This window comes from Psittacula echo (assembly GCF_963264785.1).
Source record: "Psittacula echo genome assembly, chromosome: 2".
NCBI classification, from domain to species: domain Eukaryota; kingdom Metazoa; phylum Chordata; class Aves; order Psittaciformes; family Psittacidae; genus Psittacula; species Psittacula echo.
This window is the reverse complement of record NC_137737.1, coordinates 59,889,243-59,910,266: the sequence shown is the minus strand read 5'-3', so window position 1 is coordinate 59,910,266 and position 21,024 is coordinate 59,889,243. Positions and strand designations below refer to the sequence as shown.

At 50.9% G+C, this 21,024-nt stretch overlaps 1 protein-coding gene across 1 annotated transcript in view; it reads left to right on the top strand.

Moving 5' to 3' along the window:
* The window catches only part of CCM2 (CCM2 scaffold protein), a 33,792-nt gene that overhangs the window by 8,835 nt on the left and 3,933 nt on the right, over window positions 1–21,024 (top strand). The window contains exons 2-8 of the mRNA XM_080610196.1: window positions 15,439–15,612; window positions 15,903–15,986; window positions 16,193–16,376; window positions 17,881–18,017; window positions 19,065–19,200; window positions 19,716–19,773; window positions 20,548–20,686. Of these exons, the coding sequence (XP_080466322.1) occupies window positions 15,439–15,612; window positions 15,903–15,986; window positions 16,193–16,376; window positions 17,881–18,017; window positions 19,065–19,200; window positions 19,716–19,773; window positions 20,548–20,686 (912 nt within the window). The remainder of the gene's footprint in view (window positions 1–15,438; window positions 15,613–15,902; window positions 15,987–16,192; window positions 16,377–17,880; window positions 18,018–19,064; window positions 19,201–19,715; window positions 19,774–20,547; window positions 20,687–21,024) is intronic.

The window sequence follows — 21,024 nt, the reverse complement described above, 5'->3', positions numbered from 1 at the left end:
CTCCTCCAGGTCTCTGGTTACCCCCATTTAGAGCACCTTCTTGTTTTTCCCACTGTTCCCCTGTCTCTGTGGGGTGGGTGCGTCAGAGCTTGATACCAGGAGGGTAATTCTGAGAAACATGGTGTCTTCCTGGGTGGAAGCAGGGAAGACTCTGCAGGTAGGTGAGGTGGGAAGTGTGCTGCCTGCTTCCTTCTGGGTACCACCTGGGCTCTGCCTTTGCCTGGCTGCTTGGCCACAGGCAAACCTGAAATGTTCTTTTGACAAGGGCAGGTAGGGACAGGAGAAGGGGAGTGGCTTTAAACTGCCAGAGGGGAGATTTAGATGAGATCTGAGGAAGAAGTTCTTCCCTGTGAGGGTGGTGAGTCCCTGGCACAGGTTGCCCAGAGAAGCTGTGGCTGCCCCATCCCTGGCAGTGTTCAAGGCCAGGTTGGACGGGGCTTGGAGCAACCTGATCTAGTGGAAGGTGTCCCTGCCCATGGCAGGGGTTTGGAACTGGATGAGCATTAAGGACCCTTCCAACTCAAACCGTTCTGGGATTCTATGATCCTGACTGTTTCTGCCTCTGCAGCAGCTCCCAGCTCATCCTCCCTTTTCCTCTGCATTTGTGCATCCTCCCTTGTGTCAGCTGGCACCGGGATGTGAATAGCAACTGTGACTGGAAGCGAGTTCCCTGAGCTGGGAGGCACTGGGGACAACAAAGCTCTGCTTCAGAGTCACAGTGTGTCCTGATTTCCAGCCATAGGGAATACCTTCCAGCTGGCTGAGACTGGTGTAATCAGATGCTCTGCCTTGGCTGCTCTGGCTTCCCACAGCTCCTGGGAGTGTTTGGTTTGTATTTGCTTTCACCTGCAAGGATGTGCAGAAATACTTGCCCAGATAGAGCGCCAGGGTGATGATGAGGTTTCTTCCCTGAGGCTTAGGGATACAGCTCTTCTGGAAGCGCTGCTTGATGCTCACATGGAGCCCGAACGTGTTGTCGTCTTGTGGATGCTTGTGGGAAGCAGAGGGAAGGCATCCTTGCTGCTGCTGCTGCTTGCTGTCAAGGTGTCTCCACCCCTATTATTTTCCACCTCTATGCATATCCTAGTTGTGTCTCCTATGGGTTTTGAGCCTGGAGCAGCACGAGGGAGTTGGGCTGGTGGCAAGGGCATTGCTGGGGTCATCTCTGTGGGGAGCTCATCCAGGGCAAGAAATGGCCATGGCACCATGCAAGGGGGCACTTACTCGGGGTTGAGTCTTCACAACCGTGGAAGCGAATGGTGCCATGTAGGACCTTCAGCTTTTGGTAACCTTCACTGTACTCCAGACTGCTGCTTTGCTGCAGAGGCCGGTGTGGGGAAGGACAGATTCGGCAGCTTAACGCAACACAGATATTTTGCTGGGCTCGTGTCCCTGTGTCCAAATACTTTTGCTGTTGTGGGTTTTGCTTGGTACAGAATAATTCTACCATGTAATTGGGTAAATACTTGCTTTGCTGTTTGGTTAGAGAATAGCAGACAAAGCTAAAGCTTCCTCAGACTGCACTGCTCACACAGAATGCTGGCTGGAGTAATAATACCAGCTTGAAGAAGTGTAACTTGCACTCTGTAATGCTTCCCATGATGGAAGCTGGGACCCCACACAAGTCTGGTTCTAGCCCCAGATAAAAGCATGAGGGATCCCTGATCCTGCAGCCCTCTTTTAAGCCTCTGCCTCCCTCTTTTGGGTGTAACATCCAGAAAGCAGATAATGTTTTCTCTTTCAGAGGGGCAGCCTGTTTCTGTGCTGGTGAAAGGCTGAAGTCACGCAGACGTAGCGCTCTGAGACAAGACTGTGTCTGTTTAGCCCAGAGACTCTCTGAACTTGAGCAGTTTCCATGTTTCCCATCTGCTGCCTTGTTGCATGGGGGCTCACCAGCCCAGGTGTGCTGGTAGATACGAAGCTTTGCCCTGTGGGGTGTTTCAGTCAGAGGCTCATCTGCATGGACCCGTGACACACAGCAGAGCCTGGTTCTCCAGGTATATTGTAAAATCGCATGGGGTTGGAAGGGACCTTAAAGCTCATCCAGTTCCAACCCCCTGCCATGGGCAGAGACACCTTCCACTAGACCAGGTTGCTCCAAGCCCTGTCCAAGCTGGCCTTGAACACTGCCAGGGATGGGGCAGCCACAGCTCTGGGCACCACCCTCACAGGGAAGAACTGCTTTCTCACATCTTATCTACATCTCCCCTCTGTCAGTGTAAAGCCATTCCCCCTGAACCTGTCTCTACAGGCCCCTTGTCAAAAGCCCTTCTCCAGCTTTCTTTTTGGCCCCTTTAGGCACTGGAAGCTGCTCTGAGGTCTCCCTGGAGCCTTCTCTTCAGGCTGAACAAGCCCAGCTCTCTCAGCCTGTCTCCATAGCAGAGGTGCTCCAGCCCCCAGTTCATTAGGTTTTGGATGACTTTGTTCTGTTTCTCTTCATTCCAAAGAAGTTTCGTGATTTTCACCTCCAAGTCTGAGAACATTACCTGGTTGCTGTGTGTTTCCATGCTGTGGCATGCCTGTGTCTGGAGCGGTACCTCCAGTGGGGAATGAGCTTCCAATCAAGGAGGTAGAGCTCAGGGAGCAGTTTGGCACCAGAAGCTGTGAGGAGAGAGGTCATGGCAGGCCAGTGGCATCACAAGATGTGCTGCAGCCATGGTCCATACAGCTTGGCAGATCCCCTCTGAGAGTTTGGCAGAGCTTTAGAACCATTTGATGGGGTGAGCCAGGAATGGGATTCAAAGCAGGAGACTTGGATGAAGGAGAAGCTGGAGGGTGGTCTAGTTGCACAACTTGTGTTCCCATTTCTGATGTGAGATGGAAGGAGAGTCAGACTCTACACTTAGCTTTAGACACAGCTGATTTCTCCAGGTTGTAGTGTTGGGCTGCCCTTTTATCCTTTCCTGCCCAGGAATTGGGAGACCTGGTGCCTATGGGACCAGCCCAAACCCAGGTGAGGGACTTCACAGGGACTGTGAGGAGCCTGACATATGGGTTTCCAACTTACTTCACATTTGTGATCTCAAACTACAGCTGGTTCCTGCCTTAATCCTTATTTTGATACCATGCTTTTAAGCCACTCAAGATTTTCTCAGAGGCAAGGTAGGACAACCAATACTCACTGCGTCCGCTCTGTTGGTGTTTCCAAGGGAAGGTAAAGCCACTGCAGAACAGCACTGGCCGTCGTGGTGTCACTGCCTTTTGGTGCCTTAAGGGCAGGTAAAAGCAGAACTAGGGGCTGAAATAAATGGGATTAATTATGCTCTGGAGCATAAGGGGAGCTCTTCTGCTTTCCTCTTGTTCTGGGTGGCTGAAGTGGGCAAAAAGGGAGGTCTGGAAACCTTCCAGGTTGGAGGTAGCTGCTGTCACGGGTGGCTCAGCCTCTGTGCTTATGGGGCAGACAGCATTGTCAATAAATAAAAATAACTCTGAAATAAATTAACTTTGTCAGGAAAGCAGTGAAAGGATTTATGGAGACCAAGAGAACTGCCAAGCTGAAACCGGAGCACAAAGGTCAGAGCCTGACTGATCCGCCAGTGGGTAATGAGAGCTCAGACTTCCTCCTCTGCATTTGAATTCCTCTGGGCAGGAATACCAATGGTAAAAGGATTCCTAAATCACTGGTTTTCTCCAAGTCTTGGCATAATGTTAAGTAAATAAATATTCTCAAGAAATTGGCTCCTAACAGAGGAAATGTCAAGAGCCAGCTTGAGTGGTGGTGAAATTGCCCATAGCAAGTGTCTTACATGTGTGCCTGAGGTCAGGAAGCCTGAACCATCGGCATCCTTTGAGGAAAGGTATTGCCTCACCTTGGCTGGAGACAGCCACTTGATCCCGCTCCTCCAGAGGGGAACTGCAGTGGATGCAGTTGAAGGGAGTTTTCAGGTCTGTGCCAGCTGTGGCTGAGTCAGGCCAAGGCTCTTGCTCTGGTTTCTCACCTGCACCTCCCTGCTTCCCACCTGCCAGCCTGCGTGGGTCCTTCCTGAGCCTGCCAAGCTTCATTTCAGCATGAAAAACTCCCAAGTTTTGCTCCATGGTGGCTTGTTTTGCTTCCGAGCTCTGCTCTGGCAGCTATATGTGCTGCTATATCATAGGGGGAAGCTCTGGAATAGGGTGGGTTGGGGCAGCACCTCCCTCCCTTGTGACCTGTCCTTTGGAAATATACAATCGTGTCCCTGAGAGCTGTTGTCTTGTTTCCCTTGCGTAGCTTCTCTCTGCTTCATTTCAAAACGGCTTCGGGATTTGGGGCTGGCAGCACTTCCAGTGTCTGTACTTGGTGGATGGCTAAATCCATGTGCTGGGACTGCACCGGAGGCCAGCCAGCTGAGGATGTAGGGAATATATGGTAAGCCCAGATCTTGAAAAGAGGGAGCAGAGACTTCTTGAAGCATCTCCGCAAATTTAATTTGACTTGTATAAAATTCTGCTTGTCTTTTTCCCGTTCTAGTGGCTTTAATACCATTTAGAAGAGATACTTAGAAGCAGTGTTTCCATAAAGTCCTTCAGATTCTTTGCTTAGTCTTACCAAACTTGTGTGCATCTGCAGACTTGATCACCAGCTTCTCCTTGTCTCCCAAAGTATCTTTTTGTGTTTACCTAGCTAGAAGCCAGCTATATCACACCCTTCTCGTGTCCGTGCACTAGGAGTTTGCCAAGCAGACTTCTTAACCACAGTAAGTACACTAAGCTCTAGAAATGAACTTCGACAGTGCACTTTGTGCTGCTGGATGTGGACATTGGGTTGAGTGAACGTCTGGGCTTCCCTGCGTTTGTTTTGTAACCTTGTTAGGTTAGTAAAATAAAGTGATTTCTTGATTAAAAGCAGGAAATGGCCACCTTTCCTGGTTTAATTTGAGGTGTGAAGTCGTCTTTGAGAGCAGCTTGCACATGAGGCAGGAAATACGGAAAATCTCCAGAGCCCAGCTGAGCTAACATGAAAAGCTGGCCGTGGTGAGATGCTGCCTTAGTGACCTACCATCCCATATAGGGCTTTTTTGGGGTTTTTTTACTGCTGGAAATGAAAGATGCTTCCACCCAAAGCAGATGAGCTCTGTCTGCCTTGTGTAGGTGCAGCCAGGCTGTTTCTGAAAGACTTTATTCTGAAAGAATAAAGCTGGAGTCACCCTTGAAGCTGGAACAGTGCTGAATTTAGAGGAGCAGTTGCCTCAGGGAGCTGGATGTCACCTTGGGAAGTCTTCCTTGCAGGGTTTGCCTGGGACTGAGGCTTGATGATGACACAGAAACCAGTGACACCATGTCTTCAGCTGGCTTTGTTCATGGAAAACACCAGTGAGAAGAGGTCTTTGTGCACAGGGGGAGACTGAGTTTGGGAGGAGACAGTTTTAGTGTGTCTTAAGTAGCTTGGGAGGTCATCCCTGTGCTGTGGGACACAAAGCCAAGTTATCCACACAGCTCCTCTGTTCTCTTGCATGTTGTAAATCACATGTGACCTTGAACACTACAAGCTGCACAGTGAGACAGTATAAGCCACCTCTCCGCTAAGGACTCCTTGAAGGAGCTGGCACCACTTTACATCCCTTGTTTTTATGGGAAGGGTCCTTCTGTGTCCCCAGTACAGTCTGTGTCCTCAGAAGGAAAGAAAAGCTTCAAGGTGCATAAGCTGCACACATGCATTCTCAGTGTAGGGATTTTGGCTCCTTGGACTGATGGAAATGGGTAGCAGCACATCCCAGAGAACACACTAAAACAACCCAGACCTTGTTTCTTACTGCCAGAAACATCACAGATCCCTTATTTGACAGTCTAGACAAAAACCTGCTGGGGAGTTTATGTCTACACTGAGTCAATGCAAAGGGTGTTTCCTTGTGAAACCATCCTCCCAGCAGACAGCCATAAACTGTGTAATTGCATCTCTGGGTGTTTCACCTTTCTTCTTTCAGTATGCAAAGAATGGGAATAATCTCCTGAAAAATGAAGTTCAAGTGGCTGTGCTAGAGGACAAGCCTCCAGCTGGGGCCCAGCGGTGTGTAGACATTCCCATGGCTGCTCCTTCTCCTCTTCTTTCCCTTCTGTTCCCTTCCCTCTTTGTGACATGCATGATATCATGTGAAGAACACCAGTAAGTCAGAACCTCACCTTACCTGTGACTGCCTGAGGTAGTGTGTCTGTTTGCCAGTGCCCTGCTGCCTGCTCTCCCTGTGGTGCCCATCCACCTCCTGGACCCAGAGTATTGATCTTTTCTGTGTGGGTGGCCTTCCATGTCTGCTTCCAAAGCTTGAAGAGGCAGCTGGGCTGGCGGGTGTGATCTTCCCCTCCTTAAAATCCTGCCTGCAGCTGGCAGGGTCCTGGGAACTCCAGATAAACAACCTGCAGGATCTGTCAGCATCAGTCAGTGCTTTGGTACAACCGCCCCTCTGAGACCATGCCTGTCACACCACTTCCTGCTCTTCCAAGGACCTGAACTGGCACAGCTGTGGGAGGCAATGAAATGGGGGGAGAGACCTCCTAGAGCTGGTTCTGATGCTGGAAAACCTTTGGATGCTGTAAGGATGGACAAATGGCAGCCATCTCCTTAGGGGTTTGTTTGTGAGAAGCTCCATCTTCAGCGTGACTCTAGAAGCTGAGCTTAAGGAGAAAACACTGGAGGTTTAGTTTTGGATAGAAAAAAACCTTAGGGATGTGAAATAAATGTTTAAACTTACAAAGAAGGCAAGTGTTCAAAATCTCTTAGTCCTGATACCTTGGACAGAAATGTTTTGGGAAAATCAGGGATCATAGAATCATACAATCACAGGTTGGTTTGGGTTGGAAGGGACCTTAAAGCTCACCCAGTTCCAACCCCCTTCCACAGCAGGGACACCTTACGCTAGCCCAGGTTGCTGTAAGCCCTGTCCAACCTGGCCTTGAACACTGCCAGGGATGGGGCAGCCACAGCTTCTCTGGGCAACCTGTGCCAGGGCCTCAGCACCCTCACAGGGAAGAACTTCCTCAGATCACATCTAAATCTTCTCTGTCAGCTGGGCTTAAATTCTGTCCAGTCCTGCAGAGATGGATTCATGGAATTAGGAAGGGAGGCAGCAAGAGATCAAATCAAGCCCATGAGCTCCTGAGCTGCTCTTAGTACTGCTTTTAGAGGTGTGCTGCTTCTAAAGGAGGGTTTAGCCAGTGGCTGTGTTGATGCCTTTCCCTCTTATTCTCAGCCCAGAGGCTCTACTGCAGCCTGCGAGGCTGTGTCAGGGCAAGCCTCCTGTGTGTCTCTGCCTCTGGCCTCTTCCAGATGCCTCAGCTCAGCCTGGCTCGGCTGTGTACCCGGGGATGAAAGCTGTGGGTGGAGGCCCGAGTCGGGCCTTAGGAATCTCTCTGGCAGGAGGAACAAGGCTCTGCTAAAAATAGCTGGGGAAAATTCCTTTCCTCTTGCCTTAGAGGAAAATCCTGTCAGGGAGGCTGGAGCCTGGTTTAGCTGGCAGGGCGGTCCCAAATGTGAAAACACAGAGCTGAGCCTTGCTTTGTAAGTGGGCTTTGTGCAGCCGTTGCCTTTCATCTCGAGCTGCTGCCCTCTTTGTGTTTTTGAAGCTGGACTCAGGCGCCAGGCTCACTGATTTTAGGAAAAGTCTGTTTCTACATTACTTATATTTGATGATGTGTTTGGTTGAGGAGTGGCTTTGAAATCAAATACAGTGATGTCAAATCTAGGTGAAATAGGGATATTTTTTATCATTTCACTCTGATACCACTGGGGTCAGCTCCGTGTGAGCCTGCAGGGAGATGGGGAGCAGCAAGAGATGCCAGGGCCAGCAGGACCAGCCCAGGGAGATGAAGTCAGGTCATGGAGAGTCATGTGAGGGCCTGGAGATTGTCCCACCAGAAGGCTGCTGGGCAGGATGGTAGGATCTAGAGGCTCTCTGAGCGGCCAGAGTGATCTCAGAGAAGATCTGCCTGCTGGCTGGGTTGGAGAGAAGCTGTCAGGGCTAGAAAGGAGACCCATGAGAAGCTCACCATGACCTGGCAGTGTGCGCTTGCGCCCAGAAGCCAGCCGTGTCCTTGGCTGCATCACCAGCAGTGTGACCAGCAGGTCAAGGCAGGGAATTCTCCCCTTCTGCTCCACTCTGGTGAGACTCTACCTGGAGTCCTGCTCTGGGCTGCAACATAAGAAGGACACAGAGCTATTGGAGTGAGTCCAGAGGAGGCCACAAAGATGCTCTGAGGGCTGGAGCACCTCTACTATGGAGACGGGCTGAGAGAGCTGGGCTTGTTCAGACTGGAGAAGATGGTCTTCAGCATAGATCCCACATGGATGTTTGAGGGGGTTCTCCATGGCTCCTGTGCGGTTGCTGAGCTCTTGATGTATTTTTCCCTTGCAGTGGTGGGGTCTGAATGGTGCATTTGTGGGACCTGGGGTAGAGGGGACCATCCCATCTTACTAGGGGCTGGTTGCCTACCACATGTCGCACCAAATGATGTTCCTCAATGAAACTACCTCTGAAGTTAAATGTGGAGAGGGTCCTGCTCCTTAGCGCTGAATCAGCCGCCCATCCCTGCTCAGAAACCTGGGCTGCTAGCACTGGGCTGGGAGCCAGTGCTGGTCAGACAACTGCAAATGTGCTTGGCTTTGCTGCGTGCATTGCTGAGCTGCTTGTGGAACGTGAGTTTTGGCTTGTGCTCAGCTGCTTGGGCTGTAGACAGCAAAGGCAGCTCAGTCCTCTTCCTAGCAAGGACAGGAGCTAACTCCTTGACCATCCCCTTGCAAGTTCAGAGATCTGACTGGCTTCTTTGGGGATGAGCTTGAGTATTGGTCAAGTCAAAACAAACCTAATTACAGGGACAGGATGATCTGGAAAAAGTCACATCTGCCTGAGTGTCATAGCTGCCGCTGATACTTGTTTGAGTCCTCCTGCCTTGTTCTGGTCCAGGACCAGAGAAGGTCTTGGTGAGCATCAGTAAACAACATGTCATAGAATCACAGAGTGGTTTGGGTTGGAAGGGACCTTAAAGCTCATCCAGTTCCAACACCCTGCCATGGGCAGGGACACCTTCCACTACATCAGGTTGCTCCAAGTCCCATCCAACCTGGCCTTGAACACTGCCAGGGATGGGGCAGCCACAGCTTCTCTGGGCAACCTGTGCCAGGGCCTCACCAGCCTCACAAGGAAGAACTTCTTCCTCAGATCTCATCTCAATCTCCCTCTGTCAGTTTAAAGCCATTCCCCCTTGTCCTGTCCCTACCTGCCCTTGTCAAAAGCCCCTCTCCAGATTTCACGTTGGCCCCTTTAGGCACTGGAAGCTGCTCTGAGATCTTTGTCTTAGAGCAGCTTTCTCTTCTGCAGGCTGAACAACTCCCGGCTTCCCCCTTCAGGTATTAGTGTTGCAGTGCTTCTCTGTGGCGCAAAGAAAGAGAAATAATAAGCTCTTCTGGCAAGGCTGTACACTTGCAGCGTTACTTTGAGGATGCAGAGTACATACTCATCGCATGTCTGGCTTTCCCAGGTCAGAACCCACCTGTGCTCTCGTTGCCCTCAGCTCATAGAGCACAGTGGGTGGTGCTGGGGAGCCTATTCTGCACCCACAAAGCCATGTTTCTGTGGCATCACCATGCTGGAGTCTGGTTGGAGTTTATTTCTGACCTGCCAGATCTCTCTAAACAAGCTGAATGTGGTTTATTTCTTGCTTGGTTTCACATTTTGTTATGATAGGCACCTCCTGTGACTTCTTGTCCTTCCACACATGCCCTGTGGTCCTTTCTTCATTTCCTTGTGTCTGCCACTGACAGTAAGCTCACAAAGAACCCCTTTGGGCTTATTATTTCACACAGTGCTGTATCACGTGCTCCCTTTGTGCAGATACTCCCTCCACTGAAGCCTTCACGTCACCAGTAAGCTTGAGATTGGCTTTGTGATCTGCTCCCAAACACAGCCTGGTCCTGAAGCACTGCTGGCAGCTCTCTAGGATAGTTATGCCTTTACCCAAAGGGAGCGTGCTGTGCATCCCTTTAGGAACAGGATAACTGGATTTGGGATGCAGGCTGTCCTGGGGATGCACTGCCAGCCAGCACCAGCACTGAGTGGCTGTTTAGAGCTTGGGCTCCCTTGATCTCCATGCAGATGTGCTGGGGGAGAATTAGCCTTACAAATTTGAGATAATCCACTCAAGCGGATTAAGAAGCTGTTTCTGCTGCTAAGGAGAGGGATGCACTTTCGCTTTCGTGTTCAGCTCAAAGGCTTGAATGTATTTAAAGGGGCTGTGCAAGGCCTCAGTGGTTTTTTGATGGGTGCAAGAGGTCGAGCTCTGAATGAAAGCAGGAAACTGCCAGTGCTTCAGCTGGAGCAGTGGTGATCTAAATGAAGTTTAAATCCTCCCTTTTCCCAGAAATGGCTCCCTTGGGATTTTCAAAGCCCAGTGGGAGCTGGGGCCAGGATGCATGGCTGGGTGTGCAGGCCCAGCAAGCCACCAGCTTGGTGGCAGTTGGTCCCTGGCACTCACGAGTACCATGTGCCCTGGGCCTAGGTGGATTCTGGGGGGACACTGGTGGGGCATGTTCCATTCTGGTTCCTTTCCAGTGTCTCTCATTCAAACCTATGTGACTTTTGTCAAGAGTACGTAGGGACAGGACAAGGGGGAATGGCTTTAAACTGTCAGAGGGGAGATTTAGATGAGATCTGAGGAAGAAGTTCTTCCTTGTGAGGCTGGTGAGGCCCTGGCACAGGTTGCCCAGAGAAGCTGTGGCTGCCCCATCCCTGGCAGTGTTCAAGGCCAGGTTGAATGGGGCTTGGAGCAACCTGGTCTGGTGGAAGGTGTCCCTGCTCATGGCAGGGTTGGGTGGAACTGGATGAGCTTTAAGGCCCCTTCCAACCCAAACTATTCTATGATTCTGTGCATTAGCCAAGTCTTAAATGCCTCCTTAAATGGATGAAAGGACCTTTTCCCTCCTGAATTTCAGAGGCATTGGTAGCAAGAGGTCCTGAGAATTGACTGCATTTCCCTAAGGAGTGACCATGTTTCCCATCCTCTGCCGGGAGCATGAAATGCTGAGTCCTGGCTGGTACAAGGTGTTCATGTAACCACTTCCCTGCTGCTTCTCCTGATTTCAAGATGCTTTTATATGCTTTTGAGAAGCAAGCTATGTGGGAATGAGCTCCTGGCATCTCTTGCCTATGCTGCCCATGCCCGGCTGGTTCCCTGGCACAGGGATGAACCCATCCTTTCCAGACAAGCCCTGCTCCCCATCCTAGCGGCTTTTACAGGGCTGCCTAAGCTGTTCTGCTGCAGATGCCTCTGGACCAGAGAGAAGTGCAGGAAGGTGGGCTGGGAAGTTGCATTCAGAGGTTGATATCGTGGACAAGGAGGGGTTGGAGGAGAAAAGAAGCTTATTTTATGGGTTTTAAGGAGAAATGAGATCTTTCTTTCCTGAAACCTACTAATTAGGCAGCGTGCTGGAGAGGTTCACTTGCACTCCAGGATTGGAAGAATCTGCAAGGTGCAAGCACCAATGGGCTGCAACCTGTCAGGTCTTTGGGTGCCGCTTCTCCAACCGACCTCCTTCTTGCCTCTGCTCAAAACGGATTTCATCAGAGAAATCACTGCCTTCACCTGTTTAATTTGATTCTCTGCTTGCGAAATGAGCAACTTGTTTTCATTAATCCTCTGGGCCTGATTCGGGCTGGCATTTGAGCTCTGCAGGGCTCTCTTGAACACTTTGCTCTCTCCTGAAGGGCCTCCTGGGAGGCCTTGGCTCAGGCAGGAGCCTCATTTCCAAGCTTTGCTTTTCAGATGTGAATCTTAAGGACTAGAAATACAGAACCTCAAAAAGCTTTACAGCCCTTGGTCTCAATAGATCATAGAATCACAGAGTGGTTTGGCTTGGAAGGGACCTTGAAGTTCATCCAGTTCCAACCCCCTGCCACAGGCAGGGGCACCTTCCATTAGACCAGGTTGCTCCAAGCCCCATCCAACCTGGCCTTGAACACTGCCAGGGATGGGGCAGCCACAGCTTCTCTTCGAGAACAAAACAGCTCTGAAACTCAGGGGAAGAACCAGGGTTAAAAACTCCTGTGGGCTGGGGATATTTCCATCCTGGGTGCAAGTCCAGGCTGTAGTGGCAAAGGCCAAAGGATGCTGAGGAGTTCCACGGGGTTTAGGGGTGTAGGAGGCTGCCGATGTGTCTGGGAACCAGAAACATGATCAAGCTTTCTAAAATGGGCTTCAGCGCCTCACTTTGCCTTGCGCCCGGCCCTGTTGCTGCCAGACCTTGCTAGTTCTTAACCAGCAACTTGATTTTGTCGCTGTTGCTGCGTGTAACAGAAGGAAGCTGTGGTTATTGCACTTCCTGGCCACAAGCCGGGTTTGCCTGCCCTTCAACACGGGCCGCGAGCTTGGGAAGCCCCCGAGACGAGGATAGCAGCTTCTCTCCCCCCTTGGAAGTGCTTCCAGTGAAGCCACCAAAGGCTCTGCTCCAGCACTGTTTGGTTCTGTTCCCTGTTAGGTGGGTACTTCAATGGAGAACGAGGTAGGTGCTGGTTTTATGTTGGCTCCCAGAAATGCAGAAGCTGCTGTTCCACATTGTGTCATGCAGGGTAACGCCTTTGTCTTTGGTTTGGGCTTCCCAAATCCTCCTTCGAGGAGAGCCTGGGGCTCAGGGGGTGCGGGATGGTCCTGTTGCAGCATCCTCCCAGCCCTACAGGGGCTGCCTGCATCCTTGAGGGAAAAACACATTTCTTCTGGTTTGCTCCAGATGGACTAGGATAGATCCAGCAGCCTTGGCATGGAGAGGTGAACTGAACTGGAGCTGCCAGACCCTGGCTGGTGGAGGGGGAGGCTTTCTGGGGCCATTGTGGCACAACCCTGACCTTGGCAGCAGATTTCTGCATCTCTGCTGTTGATTCTTACAGTATGCTGGTGGAATGAGATGTTTATGTACCAGCAACCAAGGTTTTGGGTCGGACACTCTTGTAGGTGGGGAGGCAGAGCCCCCCATGCACCGGTCTTGGCAAAAAGAGCTGTTGTGTTCAGGATTTTCTCCTTTCTGGGGCTAGGAATGGTCCCAGCCCCTCAACAGGATGCCTTCCCTAGAACCTGGAGTGCTTGGTGGTCTTGGTCCTGCTGCTGTAAAGGCAGAGCTGTTTCACAAGGCCAACATTGTGTAGCTTTGTTTTCTGTCCCTTCTGTCCTACAAGCTCTCTATTTTTATCTCCCTGGTCCAAGGGACATTTTTCAGGGCCATGCTGTCCCCGATGTCCTTGTGGTGCCTGGCTCACTCTGGGAGCTGGTAAATACTATTCATCCAGGAGCTTTTCCATCCCACTTTCCCATCCTAATACAACGGTTTCAAATTCTTTTGGTTTGGCTTTAATCCCTCTTGTTCATGTAGATAGAATCATAGAATCACAGACTGGTTTGGGTTGGAAAGGACCTTAAAGCTCATCCAGTTCCCGCTTAGCTTTCTGGGCTGCAAGCACACACTGTCAGGTCATGGGGAGCTTGTCATGGACCGACACCCCCAAGTCCTTCTCCTCAGGGCTGCTCTCAATCCAGTCTCCCCCAGCCTGTGTTTGTGCTTGGGATTGCCCTGACCCATGTGGAAGACCTTGCACTTGGCTGTGTAGAACTGCATGAGGTTGGCACTGTCCCACCTCTGCAGCCTGTCCAGGTCCCTCTGGATCCCATCCCTTCCCTCCAGCCTGTTGGCTGCACCACACAGCTCAGTGTTGTCAGCAAACTTGCTGAGGGTGCTCAATCCCACTGTCCATGTCACTGACAAAGCTATTAAACAGCGCCAGTGCCAACAGCAACCCATGCTCGTCTACACTAGGAAAGGCAACAGGAGATGGGAGAGGCTGAGGCTGCCTGATGGGAGCAGGTCCCACGCATGCACTTGAGCATGGTCCTGAGCTGCTGTGCAGGGAGTAGGTGACGTGGTGATGGTGTTCCCCTGCCAATTATAATGTCCTGTGGCAAGGCTCGAGCAGTTTAGGTGAAAGGTCTGCAGCAGTTCTTCTTGACAGTGGTTTCTAAGGCAAAGTCCTGCAGTGGACTGTGGCAAGAGGTGAGTTGAATTTGCTGGAGGGTGCTGTTCTTTGAGGTTGCAGAGCACTCCATGTGTGCCTGAGCAGAAGCACTTGGTTTATATTCAATTAATTTGCCTTGGAACCATCTTTTCTCCATGTGCAGAACCGGGGAAGTCAAGGTGTGGTTGCCCTGAGGAGCGGGATGCAGAAAGCATCACTGCCTTGGGATGGGGCAGCCAGAGCCGAGCATGCGTGGGGCATCTACTGAGGAGCTTAGGAGCTCTGCCTTTCCCCTCCAGTCCATGCAGTGGCCATTTCACACTGCTGGGAATCCCAAGCCCTGGATCTGCCCCCTTCAAAACATCCACTGGAGCTGGTAAACTGAATTGGAGACATCCGTGCACGTTCCCAGTCATTCAGCCATGGGGCAGGCTGGTGAGGAACTTGGTAGGGATCTAACGCAGGTTGGTGACAGGCCCTGAGCATGCAGCATTCCTGGGCTGTCTGCCCCATGCCGAGGTGGAAGGATGGTGGCAATGCTCTCTCTATAACTGAGAGCCATGTGTGTATGCTGCTGCCAGCTGGACTCGTGTTGGCTCCCATGTTTTTCCAAACCCAGCACTCAGTGCTTCGGGAACAGCCAATAGCTGGTTTTCCTAGGGAAGGCCATCTCCTGTGTCATGTACTCCTGTTCGTAGGTCTCCTCGGGGACCTCAGACAAGTTTTCAGCTTCTCTGCCTTTTCCTTTCACAATCCTTCGAGTTGCTTGCTGCAAATGCTTGGGTGAAATATAAAATGGCTGTGGAGCAAGGAGGAAGCATTTGGTCATGGCTTGCTGACTCTTACCACTCCTTATCTGGGTAGCTATTTGTTTTTCACTGAAAGGTTGGGCATCCTGACTTTAGGGGAAGAACATCCCATTTTGGTAGTGGGCACTTGTGTTCTCATGAGATGTCCCAGGAAAAGGGTTTTCAGTGGACGATCCTGCACTTGTGGAGTCGTAGCTCTAAATCCAGACTCTCTGCTCAGTGGTTAAGGCTGGTCAAACCAGGCTGTAAGTGCAGATTTGCAGGCTGGAGGAGCACTGGGCAGTGAGTGCTGATGGTTTTATAGAATCATAGAATCACAGACTGGTTTGGGTTGGAAGGGACCTTAAAGCTCATCCAGTTCCAACCCCCTGCCACAGGCAGGGACACCTTCCATTAGACCAGGTTGCTCCAAGCCCCATCCAACCTGGCCTTGAACACTGCCAGGGATAGGGCAGCCACAGCTTCTCTGGGCAACCTGTGCCAGGGTCTTGCCACCCTCACAGGGAAGAACTTCTTCCTCAGATCCCATCTAAATCTCCCCTCTGTCAGTTTAAAGCCATTCCCCCTTGTCCTGTCCCTACCTGCTCTTGTAGTTTCCTTCCATTTCTCTGCAGAAACTCCCTCTCTCACCCTTAACCCCAAGGCCCCGGTGTTTCTCTTTCTCTCCTCAGCCTGGAATAGTGTCTCCTTTCAAACGAGTCTTCCTGAAGGGTGAAAAAGGGCGAGATAAAAAAGCCCAGGAGAAGGTTACGGAGAGGCGGCCTCTGCATACGGTGGTGGTGTCCCTGCCTGACCGCGTCGAACCTGATGTGCTGCTGAATGACTACATCGAGAAAGAAGTGAAGGTAACATCTGCCTGGCTGGGACTTATATATATATATAGAGAGAGATATCTATGTAAGCTATATATATAACTATTTATAGTTATATATATATAGACTCTATATAATTATATAGAGCATTATGGTGGCTTCAGGGCATGACAGATCCTCCATATATAGCATGTCCTAAACACAGCCTTTGGCCACCACCCCTTTGCTCTGTGTTGATGGTGTCTTTCTTGCAGTAGCTGGTGTGTTTGGGGCTGTTCTCTGTGTGTTTGTACTGTGGTAATGGTTTGGTTCTTCTTTCCCAGTATTTAGGTCAACTGACATCCATCCCAGGGTACCTGAATCCCTCCAGCCGCACAGAAATCCTGCATCTGATCGATAATGCAAAGGTGAGCACTTACCATGTTGAGTGACCTACTCTGTATCACCTCTCTGTGCAGCATAGAATAAGAGTAGACTTTGTAGCTGCCTTCAGGCTGGGTCTTGGTCTAATTGGTGTCCTTCATCCTGGCATTACAAACACGGGAGGGAAGCTCATTACCAGCCCATCACCAAAGAGGAAACATTTGGGCAAATCAGTGTAAATGTTTTGTAGAGAGCACACCAGCTCCCAGGGCAGCTGACCCAAGAACATGATGCTGTCATCAGCCTCTCTGCCTACAACATCAAGCTGGTGTGGAGGGATGGAGAAGATCTCATCCTCAGGGTCCCCATCCATGACATCGCATCTGTTTCCTACATCCGAGATGACTCCTCTCACTTGGTCGTGCTGAAAACAGGTAGGTTGTGGCCAGCACAAGCAAGATGTGGCTTCATATTTTGGGGTTGCTGTGTTTTGGGATTGTAAGCCAGAGCCTCACAACAGCCAGAGTTGTGCTCATGGAGGACGGCAGCCAGCCTGACAAGACACAGGACAAAGGTTATGTTGAATGAGAACAGACCAAGGTACCCTTCACAGAATCATGGAGTGGTTGGGGTTGGAAGGGACCTTAAAGTTCATACAGTTCCAAACCCCTACCATGGGCAGGGATACCTTCTGCTAGACCAGGATGCTCCAAGGTCTATCCAGCCTGGCCTTGAACACTGCCAGGGATGGGGCAGCCACAGCTTCTCTGGGCAACCTGTGTGAGGGCCTCACCAGCCTCACAAGGAAGAACTTCTTCCTCAGATCTCATCTAAACCTCCCCTCTGTTGGTTTAAAGCCATTCCCCTTTGTCCTATCCCTACAGGCTCCTTGTCGAAAGCCCCTCTCCAGCTTTCTTGTCAAAAGCCCCTTTAGGCACTGGAAGCTGCTCTAAGGTCTCCCTGGAGCCTTCTCTTCTCCAGGCTGAACAAGCCCAGCTCTCTCAGCCTGTCTCCATAGCAGAGGTGCTCCAGCCCTCGGAGCATCTTTGTGGCCTCCTCCGGACTCACTCCAACAGCTCCACATCCTTACTTTGAGGCTCCAGAGCTGGACACAGAACTGCAGGGGGGTTCTCACCAGAGTAGAGTAGAGGGGGAAGAATCCCCTCCCTCGACCTGCTGGTCATGTAGTGCAGGGCATGGTTGGTTTCTGGGCTGCAAGCACATGCTCACTGACCAACCTTCCCAGGACCTTCTCCTCAGGGCTGCTCTCAATCCAGTCTCCCCCAGCCTGAATTTGTGCCTGGAACTTGTCCTGCTCTTCACAACCTTTGTGCTGTTGCTGGGAGGATTTCATTGCCATGTTGGATGTCTAAATGCCTGTGGTGAATAACAGGGGTGGTATCACTTCTGACACACCTCACTTTTTGTAATACCTGGGGATTGCCTCCAGTCTGTTCCTGGCAACTCTGTGCTTGTCATACCTGCGTGGTTTCGGGCTCGAGCATCTGGAGAATGCTGAGCTACTTAAAAGATGTAATGACAGTGACTTAGTGGATTATAAACCATGTGACAGCAAAGGACAGCTTATACAATAAATGAGTAAGTGACTTAGAAAGCTGTAATTCTGATGCTGGATTTCTGAGGCTGGCTAAGCCATGGAATTGAAGCTGGTAGCTTACAGAGTTGTTATGAACTGGCTTTAAATTAAAGGCTTTGCATTAAAGATGTTGGCCCTGTGCAGTGTTCAGGTGCAGATCCTGAGCTTCTGGGAGCTCTGTCCTCCATGGTGCTTTCTCCCGGCCATGGGATCCTCTGTGCTTCTGGTCTAGGGACTTTGCTCTCTCCCCAGGCATTCTTTTCAGAGTCCAGGTTGCCATGGGAGGACTCCTTGTTCTTTCCCTGCCTCGAGGTTTCCATCATAACTTCTCTCTTTCTCAGCTCAGGACCCTGGAATCTCCCCAAGCCAGAGTCTCTGTGCGGAGAGCTCCAAAGCACTTACTTCGGGCTCGCTGTCTGAGAGCGGGGTGGTTCCTGTTGAAGCTTGTTGCTTGGTGGTCCTGGCCACAGAGAACAAAGTAAGACTCAAGACACTCATTAAAACTGCCCCACCTTGGGGTTGCTTCCAGAGTCATTCTCAGATTTTGACCACACTGGGACTGGGGGAGGTTTTCTGGCTCTTAGACTGGGGTGGCCACAACTTCTCAGGTGGATGGTGGAAAGCTATCAGCCCCAGGGTGGCCTCACCCTGCTTTCACCAAGTATCGCCTCTTACCTGACCATATGGCCATATATTGTGTGATACACATAGGACCAGTTGTAAGACTGTGGGTTGGGCTTTGCTGGCACACAGGATGCTACCTGGAGGGGAAAACCTGGTCGCTACCCCAGACCTGATTTGGGCATAAGCAGATTGGAAGATGATTTTCCCTTGGTGGTGGTGCCTGTTGCCCCAGGCTTTCACCAGCAGCCGCAAATCTATGAAGATGACTGAATCCTCCCACAATGGGATTCTGCTAACCAGGGCATTTTCCTGCTGCTGACCTGGAAACTTGTTTCATCTGATGCCTGAATCCAGAGATTCTGATCTCTCTTTGTTTTGCCTTCAGGCTGGAGTTTTGCTCGCCTTGTTTTCAGCTCTAATGGTCTCTGAGGTGCCTGCACCTATTTGGGATGTAGGTTATGTAGCCAAAATCCCAGGGATCTGTACTAAGTGGTAGGACAGAATGTCAGCATGAAATCTGGGTGTTAATAGCTGTAGGATGATGGTAGAGCATCCCATCTCCTATCACTTGGGTGTGGGTGGTTGAAGAGGTCTGGGATGCTTCTCTGGAGAGGTGGTAGATCTCCAGGGTTTCTCTCCTCTAGCACTGAGGAAAACCCTATGGGACAGCAGGAGGTAGCTAACAAGGGTGGAAGTTTGGTACCTCCAGTCCTGGAGACCCTGTGGGTCGAGTAGTGCCCAGGCTCTTGGATGAGTGGGTTCCATGTCCTCACTGAGACAGCCCTACAAATAGAACACACCACTGTCCCACATGGCATACCCACCCTAGGAAGCCAAAGAGAAAGGCTACCGCAGCATCTGCATCTTCTTGCCTTGTACCAGTGCTTTGCTCCCTCCCAAGGTGACTGCCGAGGAGCTGTGCTCACTTCTCAGCCAGGTCTTCCAGATTGTTTACACTGAGTCCACGATAGACTTCTTGGACAGAGCAATATTTGATGGGGCCTCCACACCGACACGGCACATGTCCTTACACAGCGGTAAGTCTGGGCTCTCCCCGTTGCTTTTTTCTTATTGGGCCCATCTGAGAGTCTCTCCTCATCTTCATCAACGTCCACCGCCTCTTTCCTGCCACCCTCTGAGGTCAGAGTTGGTCTGGTGGCTTCTCTCCTGCAAGGTACTGAAAACAACCCTCTCCTCTGCTTTAATTGAGTGTGAGTTGGACAGGTACAAAGACTCTCTGGTGCCTGCAGATGTTTCCCCACCTGGGTTGTGGGTCATCAACCATTATCCTTTCCCCCCAAACCCTTTGCTTTCCTATTCATGTTGGATGGAAGCAGTTCATAAAACAATCCCTTTGTGGTTCTGCATCTCTGCTGAATCTGTGTCCAGTCCTGCCACAGCACCGCTGGCACCATCCTGGCCCCAGCCCTGCACTTCTCACCTTCCAGCTGGGAAAACCAAGTCAGAAATCAGTTTGTTTAGGTCATGGGCTGGGGAAAAGCACCGAGTTTCTGCCTCTCAAACTCCCATGTCTTGAATGCTTTCCTTGCAGACGACTCTTCTACAAAAGTGGATGTTAAGGAATCTTACGAAACAGAAGCAAGCACTTTGTAAGTAAAACATGGCATGCTGTGCTCGCTCAGCACTCAGGCTTATTTGTGTGGCCTTGCTGCCAGGGTTAAAGCCCCCAGAGCAGAAACTGCTGCTGTCTGCACATTGAAAAGCTTCTGCTCAGTCTGGCTGAAACATTGGATGGTGTTTTTCCTGTGTGTGTGCAGTGCCCTGGTCCCTGCCTGGATTGTTCCACCACTGTGGGTTTCCAGAGAAGGTCACGTACACAACATATGCCCAGTCCCCTGTGTCAGCAAAGTGGGGATGGATACGATGCTTGCCCGGCTGCTTTGCCTTGGTGAAGTCCAAGCTGGAGTGGGGAGAAAGGTTTTCCCAAAACCTCTGTATTGTGGTAACTTTTTTCCTCCTGAATCAGTGATTGCTGAAAACATTGATGGCATTTGTGGGCTGAAAACCTGACACACAAACCAGCTGTTTAAAATTGACTGGTGCTATTTGAAAATTTAACATTTAACACAAAATAAGGGGCTTCGATTTCTTTTTTTCCCATTCCAAACGGAGAAAGCAATTGGAGATTTCCCCACATAAGCCTTCATTTTCAGCAGGTCACCAAGCCAATGTAGTTAAAGTCCCCCCCCGTGCTGCGTGGGAGCTTTCAGATGCCCTTCAGGAGCTGTAGGCTGCCAGCATGACTGCAGAGAGCATGTCTCCATGTGCCTCCTCGCTTTTCCAGGTTCTCCCATGCCACGACCACCAGTGACGCAGAAGGTGCCAAGGAGATCTGGAGGACTCACATTCTGTTTGCATTTCAGTTCTTTTCCAGAAACCTTGGATGCAGGTGACAACTCCCCCTCTTCCTTCTCCACGCAACAGTCTCCACACATTAAGACAGTCAGTGAGAGTGAGCTGAGCACCACAGCGACAGAGCTGCTCCAGGACTACATGATGACGGTAGGGCATCCTTGGGGTGGCAGGGCCTTGGAGTGAATGGGTTTTCTTCCCTTTAAGGCATTCGGGTGCTCTTAGGATTTGGTTTCTTTGCCTTGGCGTGTAAAGCATGAGCTCATGCTGGTATAGGAACATCTCATCCTCCTTTTCATACAAGTTGTACTTGGAGGCCTCATGGGACCTGAACGCAGGCTTGCATCCTTCTGCAGGAGCACCCCAATCCCTTAGTCCCCTCTCACCACATAAAGGCATGCTACACCATCCACGGTGCGCCAGGTCCATCACTTCGTGAATCACAGGCCACAGCTTGTCCCTGTTTGAAAGCTGCCAGCTCCAGAGTG